This window comes from Emys orbicularis, chromosome 20 (assembly GCF_028017835.1).
Source record: "Emys orbicularis isolate rEmyOrb1 chromosome 20, rEmyOrb1.hap1, whole genome shotgun sequence".
Taxonomy (NCBI): domain Eukaryota; kingdom Metazoa; phylum Chordata; order Testudines; family Emydidae; genus Emys; species Emys orbicularis.
The window spans coordinates 14,824,579-14,839,192 of record NC_088702.1 but is presented as its reverse complement, the minus strand read 5'-3'; the positions used below and the strand labels follow the sequence as shown (position 1 = coordinate 14,839,192).

At 51.3% G+C, this 14,614-nt stretch overlaps 2 protein-coding genes across 2 annotated transcripts in view; both read right to left on the bottom strand.

Annotated features, from left to right (window-relative positions):
- LOC135892661 (IgGFc-binding protein-like) overlaps positions 1-14,614 on the bottom strand; it is a 108,467-nt gene that overhangs the window by 71,691 nt on the left and 22,162 nt on the right. Inside the window, exons 4-6 of the mRNA XM_065420456.1 lie at positions 10,640-10,980; positions 7,087-7,660; positions 6,068-6,645 (exon numbers count right to left, since the gene is read on the bottom strand). Coding sequence (XP_065276528.1) covers positions 6,068-6,645; positions 7,087-7,660; positions 10,640-10,980 — 1,493 coding nt within the window. The remainder of the gene's footprint in view (positions 1-6,067; positions 6,646-7,086; positions 7,661-10,639; positions 10,981-14,614) is intronic.
- LOC135892560 (IgGFc-binding protein-like) lies at positions 592-5,789 on the bottom strand. The gene is made up of 4 exons (XM_065420362.1): positions 5,772-5,789; positions 5,010-5,577; positions 3,740-4,335; positions 592-675 (listed from the first exon to the last, which is right to left on the bottom strand). Exons 1-4 carry the CDS (start codon positions 5,787-5,789, stop codon positions 592-594), a joined length of 1,266 nt encoding a protein of 421 aa, XP_065276434.1.

Here is a 14,614-nt window from a genome sequence, read left to right as displayed (position 1 = left end):
GTTCTCAGCATGCTCTTAAGGAAGGAGGTGTGCAGGAAACTCCATACAAGTCCAGAACCCAGCATCAGGCTGTTTCTCCCTCTGGATCCCTGGGCTCTGAGGGGTAGGAGGTGCGGGTGTCTGGCTTGGGGGGAGCCCCACAGTGGGGCTCTGGGGGAAGAGGTGTGGGTATCTGGGCTGGGGGGGCCCTGTGGTTGGGCTCTGGGGGAGAGGAGGGGGCGGAGAAACAGGATCCTGGATTGTCGTAGGGGTTTTTTTAACTCTGTACTCCTGGTGGAATTTTTGTGTGTGTCTGTATTGTTATAGACATACTTGCTGACAGGTATTTTTAAATAAATTACCAAAATAATTGAAATTGGTATGATTATATCGCATTGTTTTTACAAATAAATATGCAGAATTTTGCAGGATTATAAAATATTGTGTTCAGAATTTTTAATTTTTTGGCGCAGAATTCGCCTGGAGTACCAGTTGGCTGTGAGATTCCATCCCATCCTGGCAGAGGATAACCTGGCTTCAGTTATTTACGCCTTTGTCGCCTCTTGGCTGGATTGCAACAAGTGATATACCTGTGGAAAGAGCCTTCAGCTCTTACTCCAGCTGGTGCAGAATGCTGGAGTTTATCTCCTCAGAAGCACTGTCCACTGTGAACACATCACACCTCTCATCCGCTCCCTACATTGGCCCCCCACAGAACATCAAATCCCATTCAAGGTCTCAGTCCTTATCTTCAATATACTCAACTCCCTTCCAACAAGGGGAGATACTACGTAATTAATTGGATCAATTTCCAAGATGAAGACCCTTGTTCCAAAACTCCACAAGGCTTGAGCATAACCTTTGCCAACATCACCATAGCCTGCCTGTGATGGGGTGCTCTCGCCACACCAGCCCCAAAAGGGCAAAGGAAGCTGAGTAAGGAACCAATTAGTGTGATAGGCCACACGTGAGGGTATTAGGCTGGAGGAGCAACCCCTGATTGGAGGATGAAGTTCAGCTGAGTGGGTGTGACCTGGGCTAATATAAAGCCAAGAAGCTGGCAACAGAAAGGGTGGCAGTGAGAAAGTCTGCAGCCACCATCTGTGTATTAGAGAAGGAAGGAGGGAACCCAAGGAAGGAGTTAGACCCCAGGAGCCTGGCCCTGAGGGAAGACCATACCCAGAAGAGAGAAGGATGGAGAAGAAAGCTTGTGGGAGGCAGAGGAGGAAGCAGCCCAGGGAGACAGCAGCAAGGCTGGGGACTGATTAGACTATGGCTGCATGTTGTAGAGTCCCTTGGCCAGAACCCAGAGTAGTGGGCAGGCCCAGGTTCTCCTACCAGCCACTCACAGAGTGGCATTGCCTGGACAGCGGGTCCAGGGAGACCCTATACCCTGGAAGGAGAAACCACATACTGAACTGGACAGAGGATGAGTCACAAAGAGGAAGCTACAGCTCCTGGAGCAAGTGAGGGGCCCCAGAGTGAGAGAGAGAGGACAATGGCGGGAGAGACCGCAAGGGGAGGCATTAGACCTGTAAGAGAGCTAATCCCCAGAACTGTCAGAAGGAGGCGCTATCTGCAGTGAGTAGAGCACCCCGTGACACTGCCACAATGGCCACTTCCCCAGCAATCATGACATCCGTGACAAGGTTAATGCCATCAATAGAAACTCTCAGCGGCCATAAAGGTTATCAAATTTATTCTGGGTGACAGCGTCATTTATGTTGATGGTTAGCACTTTCAGGATCCAGTTGGCCTTTATCTTATACAACTAGTCATTTCCTCTGAGATGCCTTTAATTCAAGGAGATGTGGGTATTTGGTACAAGCCAGGGTGGTCAAGTCCCTACCATCATCTAAAATCATACTCAAGTGTTGCTGATCCTTGAAGTAGAGGGTATATTAATGATTGATAAAAGCTTCAGGATGAAGTCTGTGATCAACAGCTTTGCTCCTCTGGCACAACTGGACTTTCACTTTCTACAAATGGGAAATGACTGCCTAGGAAGGAGTACTCTGGAAAGGGATCTGGGGGCTATGGTGGATCCCAAGCTAAATATGAGTCAACAGTGTAACTCTGCTGCAAAAAAGGTGAACATCATTCTGGGGTGTGTTAGCAGGAGTGTTGTAAGCAAGACATGAGAAGTAATTATTACGCTCTATTCCATGCTGATAAGGCCTCAAGTGGCATATTGTGTCCAGTTCTGGGGGGCCACATTTCAAGAAAGATGTGAATAACTGGAAAAAGCCCAGAGGAGAGCGACAACAATGAATATAGGTCTAGAAAACATGACCTAGGAGGAAAGATTGAAAAAATTGGGTTTGTTTTGTCTGGAGAAAAGAAGATTGAGAGGGGACATGATAACAGTTCTCAAGTACATAAAAGGCTATTACAAGGAGGAGGGTGAAAATTGTTCTCTTTAATCTCTGAGGACAGGACAAGAAGCAATGGGCTTAAATTGCAGCAAGGGAGGTTTAGGTTGGACATTAAGAAAAACTTCCTAACTCTCAGGGTGGTTAAGCACTGGAATAAATTGCCTAGGGAGGTAATGAAATCTCCAACACTGGAGGTTTTTAAGAACAGGTTAGACAAACACTTGTCAGGAATGGTCTAGTTATTACATAGTCCAGCCTGAGTGCAGGGGACTGGACCAGATGACCTATTGAGGTCTCTTCCAGTCCAACACTTCTATGATTAAGAATAAGGCTTATCTATGCAGGAAACAGAGCTTTCTTGGAGGCCAGCCGAAGCTTGTAGAATAAACACCCACAGGAATTAAGGACCGTCTCAAAGCCCACAACCTCCTGCTCAAAGTGCAAGGCACAAAGTGCATTTCTATGACCTTTTGTGATGGGGTGCACTCATCCCGCACTGGATGGGGAAGGGTTAACTCCTCATTGTGGGCTAAAGAAACCATGCCCCCACGTCCCTACTAGGCATGCTCCAAGTGCAGCACTAGTATAAAAGGGAGCAGCTCAGTCTGGGCTGATCGCTGAGGAGGAAGGACACACCTCTCAGGCTCCAGTCTGGGAGCAGCTGGAGCCCCTGACCGTGGAAGCCAGAGGTGCCAAGACCCAGACAGATGCCTGGATACCAACAAAAGCCCAAGAGGGATCGGAGTCACTGGGAACTGCATGCGCCGAGAAGCCCAGAAACCCAGACGACGCCCTGACTACTGCTCCAAGAGACACTGAAGGAAGTGGCCCGGGGGGACTAGCTGTAGTCCTGTGGGAAGTCAGCATGTTTCAGTTGGAGCCCCACTGACTCAGTGGCGGAACACTGTGCCACTGTTAGGGCCCTGGGCCGGGACCTGGCAGAGCAGGGTGAGCCTGAGTCCTCCTACCCTGGTACTCCCCCCCAGATGGTTGCCCATTGGCTCTGGCTGCTAGGCCTCACTGCCCCACGGGTAAGAGCAACCCCATTGGCTCTGGCCACAAGGCCTTACCGTCCTATGGCTAAGGACAACTCTACTGACTCTGGCCACAAGGCCTTATTGCCCTGCAAGTGAGGGCACCTCTCTGACTCTGGCCATTGGGTGGCACAGCCCTGAGAGGCATGGCAGCCCTATTGACTCTGGCCATTGAGAGAGAGGGCATCCGTATCAACCCTTACCATCAGGTCTTCTAGCCCTGAAGACAATTCACTCTGACCACTAGGCCATACTGTCCCAGAGGCAAAGACAATTATGTCAACACTAGCCATTATCCCCATGAGGCCTTATCCCCATGAGGTAGAGGGCAGGATCTGGAGAAGGCCTTACCATGATGAGCCCCTGTTTGTTCTGCAGCAGGGTGAGAGTGATCCCATACACCTGAATGGACACCAGCTTGGCCACGGACACGTTCCTGGTGCCCCAATCTTCTTTCTCTACGCTGATAGTGAATGGTATAAGGTCACTGGCATCGGTGCAGGTCTTGGCCAGGATGTAGGTGCAGGTGCCTTGGAAGTCAAAGGGGACCCCGTCGAAAGAGAGGTAGTGGGGATGGCCAGAGGCAGAACAGGTCGCAGATCCAAATGGGTGACATTTCTGGACACCGTCCACCAACCTGCATTGCTCACCAGCACCGCAGGAGAAAGCCTTACACACGACCTCCCCACCGGCCTGACACATGCACTGCTCCTCGCATGAACCGCTCGGGTGGAAGGTCTCCCCGGGCTGGTAGTAAAGTCCTCTGTGGAGGCATCCGCACTGGGAAATGGGGACGCAGAGGTCACCACTGAGAACAAAGCCCTCATCACACATGCAGCCTTCCTTACACTGGGTTGTGCATTGCACCGGGGCATAGAGGTTGCTGCATGTCAGATCGCAGCTGCTGCTGCATAATTCATAGTGACTGTTCAGGGGACAGGACAGATCTGTAATTAGAACAAAGAGTTAGCTCGCATAGCAATGTGCACAATGAACCATCACCAGAAGATGCAATTTTGTTCCAGCTCCTAATATTCTATTTCCTTGGTTTAGTTAAATAATTGAAGGCAACATCTGCAGTCCAGCCCCAGGTCTGAAGGACTGGCTGCCTCAGAGAGACCAGATGATGGGATACAGATAATCTCTCTACAAGGCCTAAGGTTCCAGTTTGGGTCTTGGATTCATGGTTTCACTGCCAGCTTTTTGTTTTGAATCCAGGTCAGTAGTGATTAAAATTCATTCCCAACTGATGGCTTGTGTGAGATGAGTTGGTGGGTTCCCAGCCCAGTTCCTAATGGAAAAATGTCACAATTTGAAGCCACCCAGTCCAGGCTCTGATTATGTCCCAGTCTCAGCAGGGAAGCCCAGGACTAGACAGGCCACGAAGTACACTACATCGCTAGACAGTATTTCTCTGACCCAAGGTACACCACACTGATGGTGTATGTAGTGGGGACAGCTCCAAGAGCCACTACCTGTGTTGTACCCATCCTTTGGAGAGAGGACATCTTTAAAAAATGTTCTGCAGAACAGGATAAGCTAGTGTTTAGATCAACATTTACCAGCCAACAAGAATTAACGATCCCCATGGGGCAATCAGAAGTAAACACGGAAGACTCACAGCAGAATTGCGTAGTCCTCCAGGGACGCACCATAGCTCCAGCTTCCTGACATGCCTCGGCATAGCCAGCAACAGCCTGGCAGACGTTACTCTCCCGCCCACTGAGGAAGCAATAGCCGTACACGCAGTCTAGGAAGTATCCATTGGGGTCCACTTTGCTGTGACATTCTCTGAAAGGGCCATTCTTGTATAGGATGAGCCCACACTGCACTCTGCTACCTCGTTGTTCTTTTTCAATAGCTTCTAGAGTTGCGCAAGGTGGTATCATTACTGAAGAGCATCCTGGGAGGTCTCCCACCTTCCAGCTCTGGCCAAAGCTGATGGGGTTTGGTGCCAGCGTGCCATCCCTCATAAGCATGTCATCCTTCCTGTCCATGTTAAAATTGCCACACAGACCACACACGGCTCCCGCATAGGCAACTGGCAGAGTCACCGTGCTGCGTCCTGACCACCTGGCATAGGTAACGGTGAGACCAAAGTCTGTCTGGATCACTGTGGCCCAGCCCTTTCTATACACAGTGATTTTCTTATCGAGGTTGAAGGGAAGATTAATCAGGAAACTGTTCACCTATAAAAGCAAGACACATGGGATATGAAACATCACTCGCCTGTGGTGGAACCTCTCGCCCCAGCACAGAGCTCCAGCCCATGGTTATAATAATAATCTACCTCTTGAAATCTTTGTGCAATCTGGCCTGCTCTCTCCTCAATGGCCTGCCTGAATCCCTGCTCTCCAGACTAGGAAGGATCCTCCAACCAGACTTTCATTTCTTCTGGCATTGGCTATTGCAGTTCCCTCCTCTGTGTGCTACCTGAGCCCCAGCTCCCAAGGTTCCCACATATGTTGGATGCTATTGACACTTTCTCACACAGACGAAGTGTAATCACATCACCCCAACCCTTAAGCTTCTCCACTGGCTGTCCATTCACATCAGAATCCAGTTAATATTTGACCTGTTTTTTAAGTTCCTTCTATGCTTTTTCTGCAACCGACTTCTAATCACAAAGGCAACTTTCCAGAAATGTTTTAGAAACTAGATGTGATTTCTGAAACTCACCATGATTTTGCCAGGGAATTGATTACTGATCCTGATGTCAGTCTCATAAACCTTGATCTGTACAGGAGCAGTGCTATTCTCCTGGAAATAGACTTCAAAGTCCACCAGTCCCTCCGCCTTCTTGCACAGAGCGGTGAGCTGGTAGCGGCAGGTGCCTTGGAAGTTGTATCTCTGTCCATCAAAGGTGGCATAGTGCAGATTTCTTGTCACAGAGCAGATGGCATAGCTGGAGGGGTAACAACCCCGTATGCCGTTCACTAGCCCGCACCTCTCTGAACGTTTGCATGTAGCAGCCACGCATTCGACTTGTCTAGTGGCTGCGTTGCACATGCACCGTGTCCCACATGCCTCATCGACCCAGAAGCTCTCATTGGAGGCATAGGGGCGCCCCTCGAACAGGCACCCACAGCTGCTCTTGGGGATGCATTTGCCCTGGCTCAGCACAAATCCATCCTTGCACTGGCAGCTTTCCACGCAGGGGTCTTGGCAGCTGCTGGGGGCTGACTGGTCCACACACGTGGCTGGGCAGGCTGTTCCACAGAGCTGGTACTTGCTGTTCTCCAGGGGGCACTCCATGGCTGGGGAGTGAAGGACCCACAGATTTAGCAGCAAGTTCTCTCCAAGCAAAAGCAATATTTAAAATAGAGAAAGGGACGTATCTAACGGGGCACAGAGAGCTCTCCAATCCCACTCACCTCAAGAAGAGTCAATGATGCTCATCACATTGCAGGAGGTGCCTGGCACCTTAAAGGATCAGGCCCATAAAGGGATGATTGACTTAAAAATTGGCATAATCTTATCTCAGACTCCCATGTTATATATTCACAGTGAAAGCCACCTTAGAAATACCATAGACAGACAGGCAGAGATACTGTAGGTACAGTACAACCCAGAGTCCTCATATCCCAACCACTGTTCAAAGCACTAGGCCACACTCCCTCCTAAGGAGAAGAATAGAATGCAGGAGTGCTGACCCCCAGACCCATTTATATAATGTTGGCATTCAAATCTGTACTCACGACATCTGGCCAGCTGCCTCCATTCCCCAATCTTGACCCCGTCCAGCTGGCAGGCATCCGCGTAGGCCTTCAGGGCCTCACACAGGGCCTTCCGGTAGGCGTCGTTGTGGCACAGATCGTACACACAGTTGTCCAAGTAGACTGTAGGATCCACCTTAGTGTGGCACTGGCTGAAGGGCCCGTCTGAGACCTTGATTATCAGGCCGCACGAGGCCTCCTCCTTGTACTTTCTGGCTATGCTGGGGGCACAGGGCCTGCAGCCTCCAATGCAATCGTGCCAGCAAAACTGATCCTCATCTTCCACTGCCAAGCTTTGCTCCTGGAGAATGACACTGGGATCCTGATCCTTGGCTGGGGTCCAGAAGTCATCGGAAGGGTTCCCATTATAGTTGCCGCACAGGCCGCACAGGCTCTCAGAGAAGTCATTAGGGACGGTGACCCTCAGGTGGTTGTTCCAGTCATAGGACACTCTGAGGTTGAAGTCGGTGCGGAGGACGAAGGAGGTGCCGCTCTGATAGAGCCGAAGGGCCCCATTGTTGAGGGAGATGGGTAAGTGGGTCCTGGTGTTATTCACCTTCATGGTGAGAAAGAAAGGGCAAAGGTCACAATCAATGGTATTAGTCAGGGGGAGGGGATAGCTCAGTGGTTTGAGCATTGGCCTGCTAAACCCAGGGTTGTAAATTCAATCCTTAAGGGGGCCACTTAGGGATCTGGGGCAAAATCAGTACTTGGTCCTGCTAGTGAAGGCAGGGGGCTGGACTCGATGACCTTTTAGGGTCCCTTCCAGTTCTATGAGATAGGTATAGCTCCATATATTAAATATTATATTAGTCTGTCATTTATATTTCATTCTGACTTCTGCTCAGATTAGCAATGGGCCCCATCCAAAATTTTCACTGAATCTGGTCCCAAATCGGAGCCAGAAATAGTTTATAGCATCATGTTAGATAGAACTGGCTGGAGAAAAGTAATTCTTTATAGTGGAGGATTTCAATATTTTGAAAATTGGTTCCGTCCCAATTAAGAATAAATCTAATCAATTGCAAAATTTTCTCTGAAGGGAAATGGACACCCAGCTCTGAGGCAGTCCTCCTGGCAAGATGCCAAAGAGCCAGGTCAGCAATCTGGGAGAAAACCAGGTGGGTTTTGGAATTTGCATGGTTTCCATCAGAACATCATTGAAATTGGACCATCTCTTCAAAGCCTTTTGACTGTGACAAATTGGCAAATACTGAAGAAAAACTATTTCATGGAATTTCAAAAGGACTAAGACTAGGAATTGGTGAGGCCAACCATGGGGGAGGGAGACGGCTCTGGTTAGAGCCGTTAGGGAGCCACCCCTGTGAGGGAGGGGTCTATGGTATTGCCAATCTCAAGAGATCAAAAATCGTGAGTCAGACCCTAAATCTCATGAGATCGGCCCCAAGAAATAAAGAGCTTCTTTTAAAAGGACTGCATTGTGATTTGCAGCCTGTCTTTTGATGTTAGAACTCTCCCTCCCACCTCAGTGCGTGTCTGTGACAATTCGTGTTGTCCACTCTCCTCAATTTATAGGGGAAGGGAATTTTGGTCCCTGTTGCAGGAGCTGTCACCCCCACATTTGCCTGTCCCCTGTGCAGTAATTAATCCTGTCCCCCAGTCCCTCCCTTCTGTTCTCTCTGCACCCATTCCCTACCCTATCAGTTCAGGGACCTCAGTAACCTCCCCATTGGTCCTGCCCCCCTGCCCCACATCCCCATCAGTCCAGTTCCCCATTCTCCACCCCAGCAGTACAGCTCCCCTACATTTAAATATATGGAGATATACCTATCTCATAGAGCTGGAAGGTTATTGAGTCCAACCCCCTGCCTTCACTAGCAGGACCAAGTACTGATTTTGCCCAAGATTCCTAAGTGGCTCCCTCAAGTATTGAACTCACAACCCTGGGTTTAGCAGGCCAATGCTCAAACCACTGAGCTATCCCCCCAAGTTCAACACCTGAGCCCCCATCTCCATCAGTCCCCCCTCAGTTCAGCCCCAGCCCCACAGCCGGCTCCAGGCACCAGCGGAGGAAGCACGTGCCTGGGGCAGCACATGCTAAGGGGCGCAGTCCGTCAATTCTTGGGGTGGCAGAGTCTGAGCTTTTTTGCTTTGGCAGTTCGGGCGGCAAAAATGGTAGAGCCAGCCCTGCCCAGCCCTGCCCCCGCCCCCACCTCATCAGTCCCAGACTCCTGCCTGCACAATTCAGCCCCCCCCCCGCCTCTCCTCTGCTCCTTCTGGGATGCTGCAGGGGGGGAGGAGAATAGGAGCTGTCCCGTCCGGTTGCTCATGGGACAGGGGAAGGGAGGGAGCAGAGCCACCCTGGGCAGCTGGGCTCTTTGCTCCCCCGAATCAGAGCGGTGAGGAGCAACTTTACTGGCTTCCAGCGGGGCTGGACTTCACCAGGGGGCTGGAGCTTCTTGTGCCATCACCAGACGAGCCCCAGCCCCCAGCAAAACCCCGGCACTTGTGAAGAAAACACAAGACTGGCAATGCTGGGCCTGTGTCAGCTGGAGCCATTAGGGAACAGCTCCTGAGGGGGAGGGGGCCGCGTCAGTTAGAGTCATCGGGGGGGGGGTAGCTCCTGTGGGGGAGGGGGACGCATTAGTTACAGCTGTTAGGGAGTAGCTCCTGTGGGGGAGGGGGCTGCGTCAGTTGGAGCCATTAGGGAGCAGCTCCTGTGGGGGAGAGGGCCACGCTGGTTACAGCCGTTAGGGAGCAACTCCTGCAGGGGAGGGAGCCATGTCGATTAGAGCCATTGGGGTGCAGCTACTGTGGGGAGGAGGCCATGTCAGTTAGAGCCTTAGGGAGCAGATCCTGGGGGGCGGGGGGGCTGTCAGTTATTGCCATAAGGGAGCAGCTCCTGCAGGGAAAGGAGCCGTCGGTTAGAGCCATTGGGGAGCAGCTCCTGTGGGGGAGGGGGGTCACGTCAGTTGGAGCCGTTAGGAGCAGCACTTGAGGGACAAGAGGTCTCAAGGAGATGTCTAGAATGTTCCAGGGCCCTTGAGGCACCTCGGTTAGAGCAGGCTTTGTAAAGCAGAGCCCCTGACCTGCCTAGATGTGCCTCAGTTTCCCCATAACTTAGTGCTGAGGCAACATCCTCCTGGATCCAGGAGTGGGGATTCTCCTCAGGTGGGGTCTCAGAGGGATCCCTGTTACATTAGAAATTACCAGGGAACTTGCAGAAGGATGGACTCAGCGGAGCTGGGATTTGCCCACAATAGCTGGGGTACTGGCCCTGCACCTGCATGACGCGCCAAGGGAGATGTAATGCCCAAAGTCCTCAGGTCTACTATTTATCTGGCGTAGTACAGCAGATCCCATGTGCTTGTGACAGAGAAGACACCTCCCCACACCAAGTCACCCACTCCTCTCAGCGCAGCACCTTGTGGTATCATGGGTCAGTGCAACTCTGAGAGGACAGTGCCCCCGACTGACCCCTCCCCCACGCCACTCCCTGCCACACAGCACCCGCTAGTGCCACACTGGGGAATTGTGCATAGCAGCGGGGTGGAGAGGTGCACCCAGTACTCACCCTCACAAAGCCGACCTCTGCCCTGGCCACTGTGATGGTAATGCCATCCACCTGGATGGTCACCGACCCAATGTATGAGACCTGTGTGTTCCCCCTGTTCCCACTCTCAGCCGTGATGTCAAAGGAGTGTGGGTCGCAGTCACACCCGCAGGTCTTGGCCACGGTGTAGGTGCAGGCGCCATGGATGTCATACGGCCGTCCATCAAATGTGTGGTAATGCAAGTAACCCCCAGCCCAGCACGTGGCCGCAGAAACTGGCAAACACTCTGGCTCCCCATCTACCATCTTACAAACTGTTCCTTCCTTGCAGAGGACCACACTGCAGGATGGTGTCGGAATATGTAGCCGGAAAGACACTTGAAAGACAAGAAACAACAGACTAATCAGTTCTATTTAAAAGCAGAGAAGGGCTGAGGGATGGTGGAAAAAATCTGAATTAAATTGAGTCTCAACAGAATCCCATAGCCTGTCTGTGAAATGGACAAGATGATCGATCATTCTTACCTTCCTTTTTTTTTAAATTAATCATGGTTATTAGGGTAGTGCCTAAGGCCCAACTGAGAATGGGACCCCACTGTGCTAGGTACTATGTAAATCTCGGGGAGGGATAGCTCAGTGGTTTGAGCATTGGCCTGCTAAACCCAGGGTTGTGAGTTCAATCCTTAAGGGGCCATTTAGGGATCTGGGGCAAAAATCTGTCTGGGGATTGGTCCTGCTTTAAGCAGGGGATTGGACTAGATGACCTTCCAACCCTGATATTCTATTATCAGCAGACAGTCTCTGCCCAAAGGGGCTTACATTTGAGATAGACACTGGGTAGGTAATGTACAAGCAGAGTGAATAAGATGATAACAGTCAGCATGTCAGGGCCGTGATTGTTATTAATTATTATTTTATTTGAGTGGGTTTACTTAGGAGGTTTCAGCTGTATGAAAAGTGAAGAGAAAGCGATGAAGGGGACAGGGCTGGGATGAAGAGGGTAAGAGGGGCAGTTGCGGAGTGAAAATGCAATCTATCTATCCCCCACACTCCCCTCTATCCCCACTTCCTCCCTCTATATCTATTGTGGCAAATTGCTGGCACTACTATGATGGGTCTCGCGCTTTCTCTTCTTGGGGGGGGGGGGGTTCAGAGCACCATTTCTTGCCCCTGAACTGGAATGTTAACTGCCCCACTAGTGTCCTAGAGGAGGGGAGTGGAGAGGGAGGGACCCAGGCCCGCCCTCTACTCCGGGTCCCAGCCCAGGGGCCCTAGGGATAGTGGTAAACCACTTGAACTAGCGATTCCTTCCCCTGGGCTACTTCCCTCTCCTGCCCTTCAGCTTGTGGGGGGCTTCCTGCCCTCCCTTTGCACAAGCCAGGTGCCCCTTTACCTAGGGTCTTGGTCTTCTTAGCCCACCGGAGCACTTCTCCAACCTGTCCTCTGCTTCCCTCCAAACTGCTCTCTGCTCCAATTCCTTCCCCTGTCTGATTGAAGCAGGGGTTTTTTATCAGGTGACTGACTTCAGGTGCTCTAATTGGCTTCAGGTGCTCTAATTAATCTATAGCAAACTTTCTTCCCTCTACAGGGAATAAGGCTCCCTTCTAACCCTCTCCTGCTGCCCTCTGGCCATGCTGTATCACACTATGTATCTATTCCCCACCCACACATCTATCTATCCTCCCACAACTATCTATCTAAATATCTAGTGTCCCCTCTATAGCTATCTGTCCAGCTATCTCCCCACATCACTTACTATATCTTTCTGTCACCCTCTCTATATCTATCCATTGTGATGATGGTGTAATCACCTTGGTGGAGAGACTATGGCAGCCCGAGAGCTGTCCCGACTACCCAGAGAAGCCTTCTCCGGAAACAAGTACCCGGCCTCAACCCCGGAAGGTCAGACAACCAAGCATCCGGGGAGCCCCAGGTGGAAGAGGGTAGTGGCCACAGAGCAGCCGGGAACCCAGAAGTGGGGGGAATAGCCTGAGCGGGGGGAACCACAGGGCAAAGACCCCTAACCCAAGAGACAGAGGAGCACCTAGAGCCTCTTATAGGTGTTACGCATGTGGAGAATGGGGACACCTAGCGACACAATGTCCCAATATTGAGGAGCCCATACAGTGTAACCTGGGGGATTGGGCAGACCCATGCAACCTAATCAACCTCGTGGGGGTCACAGTTTCCCCACACCGATATAGAAAACCAGTGAAACTGAATGGGGTAGAGACCGTGGCACTTGTGGACTCTGGCAGTGCTGTCATCCTGATTTCAAGGAAACTAGTGAAACACAGCCAGTTAATACAGGTTAAGCGTACGGGAGTAACATGTGTACATGGGACTGTTAGTTATTATCCTGTCATCCTGGTGAGGATCGAAATCCTGGGAAATATCACCGGGGTAAAAGCGGGGATGGTCCCTAAACTCCCAAGGGATTTCCAGGGATTTGGAAATTTGCTCCTGCCAGAGGGGTGGGAGAGAGGAGAGGACCCCGAAGTTAAGGAGTCATCCCTAACAGAAAGTCACCCCCCTCCCCTTCTCTGCTGAAATATCTCAAGAGTTGTTCCCCGCCCCTGGCAAAGGCAGAAAAACCAAGAGGGAGAGGAGGGCGGCGAAGTCTTTGGGCACCTGGATTCTGCTTCAGGGCCAGAGCATGGCCCTGGCAGGCCTATGGGCATGGGAAACTGAGGAAGAAACCCCCGGAGGGGAGGAGGAGGAAACAGAGTCTGGTCCCATCCCCAATGCCACCAAATTGACCGAGGAGGTGGAGGCCAGTTCCTCGGAGTTCGAGTCAATAGGTCCTGGAAGAGAGACCTTTGGGCGAGACCAGGCAGAAGACCCCAGATATGATAATGTCAGAAAAGAGGTGGCCGAGATAGATGGGGTGCCTGGGGAGGGAAAGGCCCGAGGGCCAGCACCCTATTTCATGATCAAGAAAAACCTCCTGTACCGGGTGGTACAAATGCAGGACCAAGTGGTAAACCAGCTCCTGGCACCCCAAAAACATCAGAGGGCAATATTAAGTCTCGCCCACAGTCACCTCTTTGGGGGACACTTGGGGGTAGAGAAGATCCAAGCATGGATCTTGCGCAGATTCTTCTGGCTGGGAGTACATGAGGATATCCGGCGGTACTGCGCCTCTTGCCCTGAGAGTCAGTTGCATAGCCCTTGCCCACATCTAAGGGCCCCTTTAATACCCCTACCAATCATCGAGATCCCTTTTGAGCGAATAGCCATGGACCTGGTGGGGCCTCTAGAGAAGACAACTTGAGGTCACCAATATGTGCTTGTCGTCTTGGACTATGCAACCAGGTATCCAGAGGCCATTCCCCTATGAAATACGGCCTCCAAGTCCATAGCGAAGGCGCTGGTGGAAATTTTTGCCCGAGTAGGGCTACTGAAAGAGATTCTAACGGACCAAGGAACGCCTTTCATGTCTAAGCTGATGAAGGACCTCTGCTCTACGCTCCATGTCCAGACTCTGCGAACCTCAGTTTACCACCCACAGACCAACGGACTGGTAGAGAGATTCAATCAAACCCTCAAGGCCATGATAAAAAGGGTGGTAAGTAGGGATGGAAAAGACTGTGATACCCTGTTGCCCTACCTTATGTTCACCATCCATGAAGTTCCCCAAGCCTCCACTGGATTCTCTCCCTTTGCCGCCACCCCCGGGGCATACTAGATATAGCCAGTGAGATTTGGGAAGAGGAGCCCAATACGGGAAAGAATATAGTTGAGCATATATTGCAAATGAGAGACCCTATAAACCGGGTCACCCCCCATAGTGCGGGAGCACCTAGAGAAGGCCGAAAAAGCTCAGCAAACTCACTACAACCACCAAGCAAAGGTACGGCAGTTCCAACTAGGAGACCGAGTAATGGTGTTAGTACCCACGGCAGAGAGTAAACCCAGTGGCAGGGGCCCTATGAAGTAGTTGAACCTATAGGAGAGGTGAATTACAAGGTGTGACAACCGGGACTTAGAAAACAA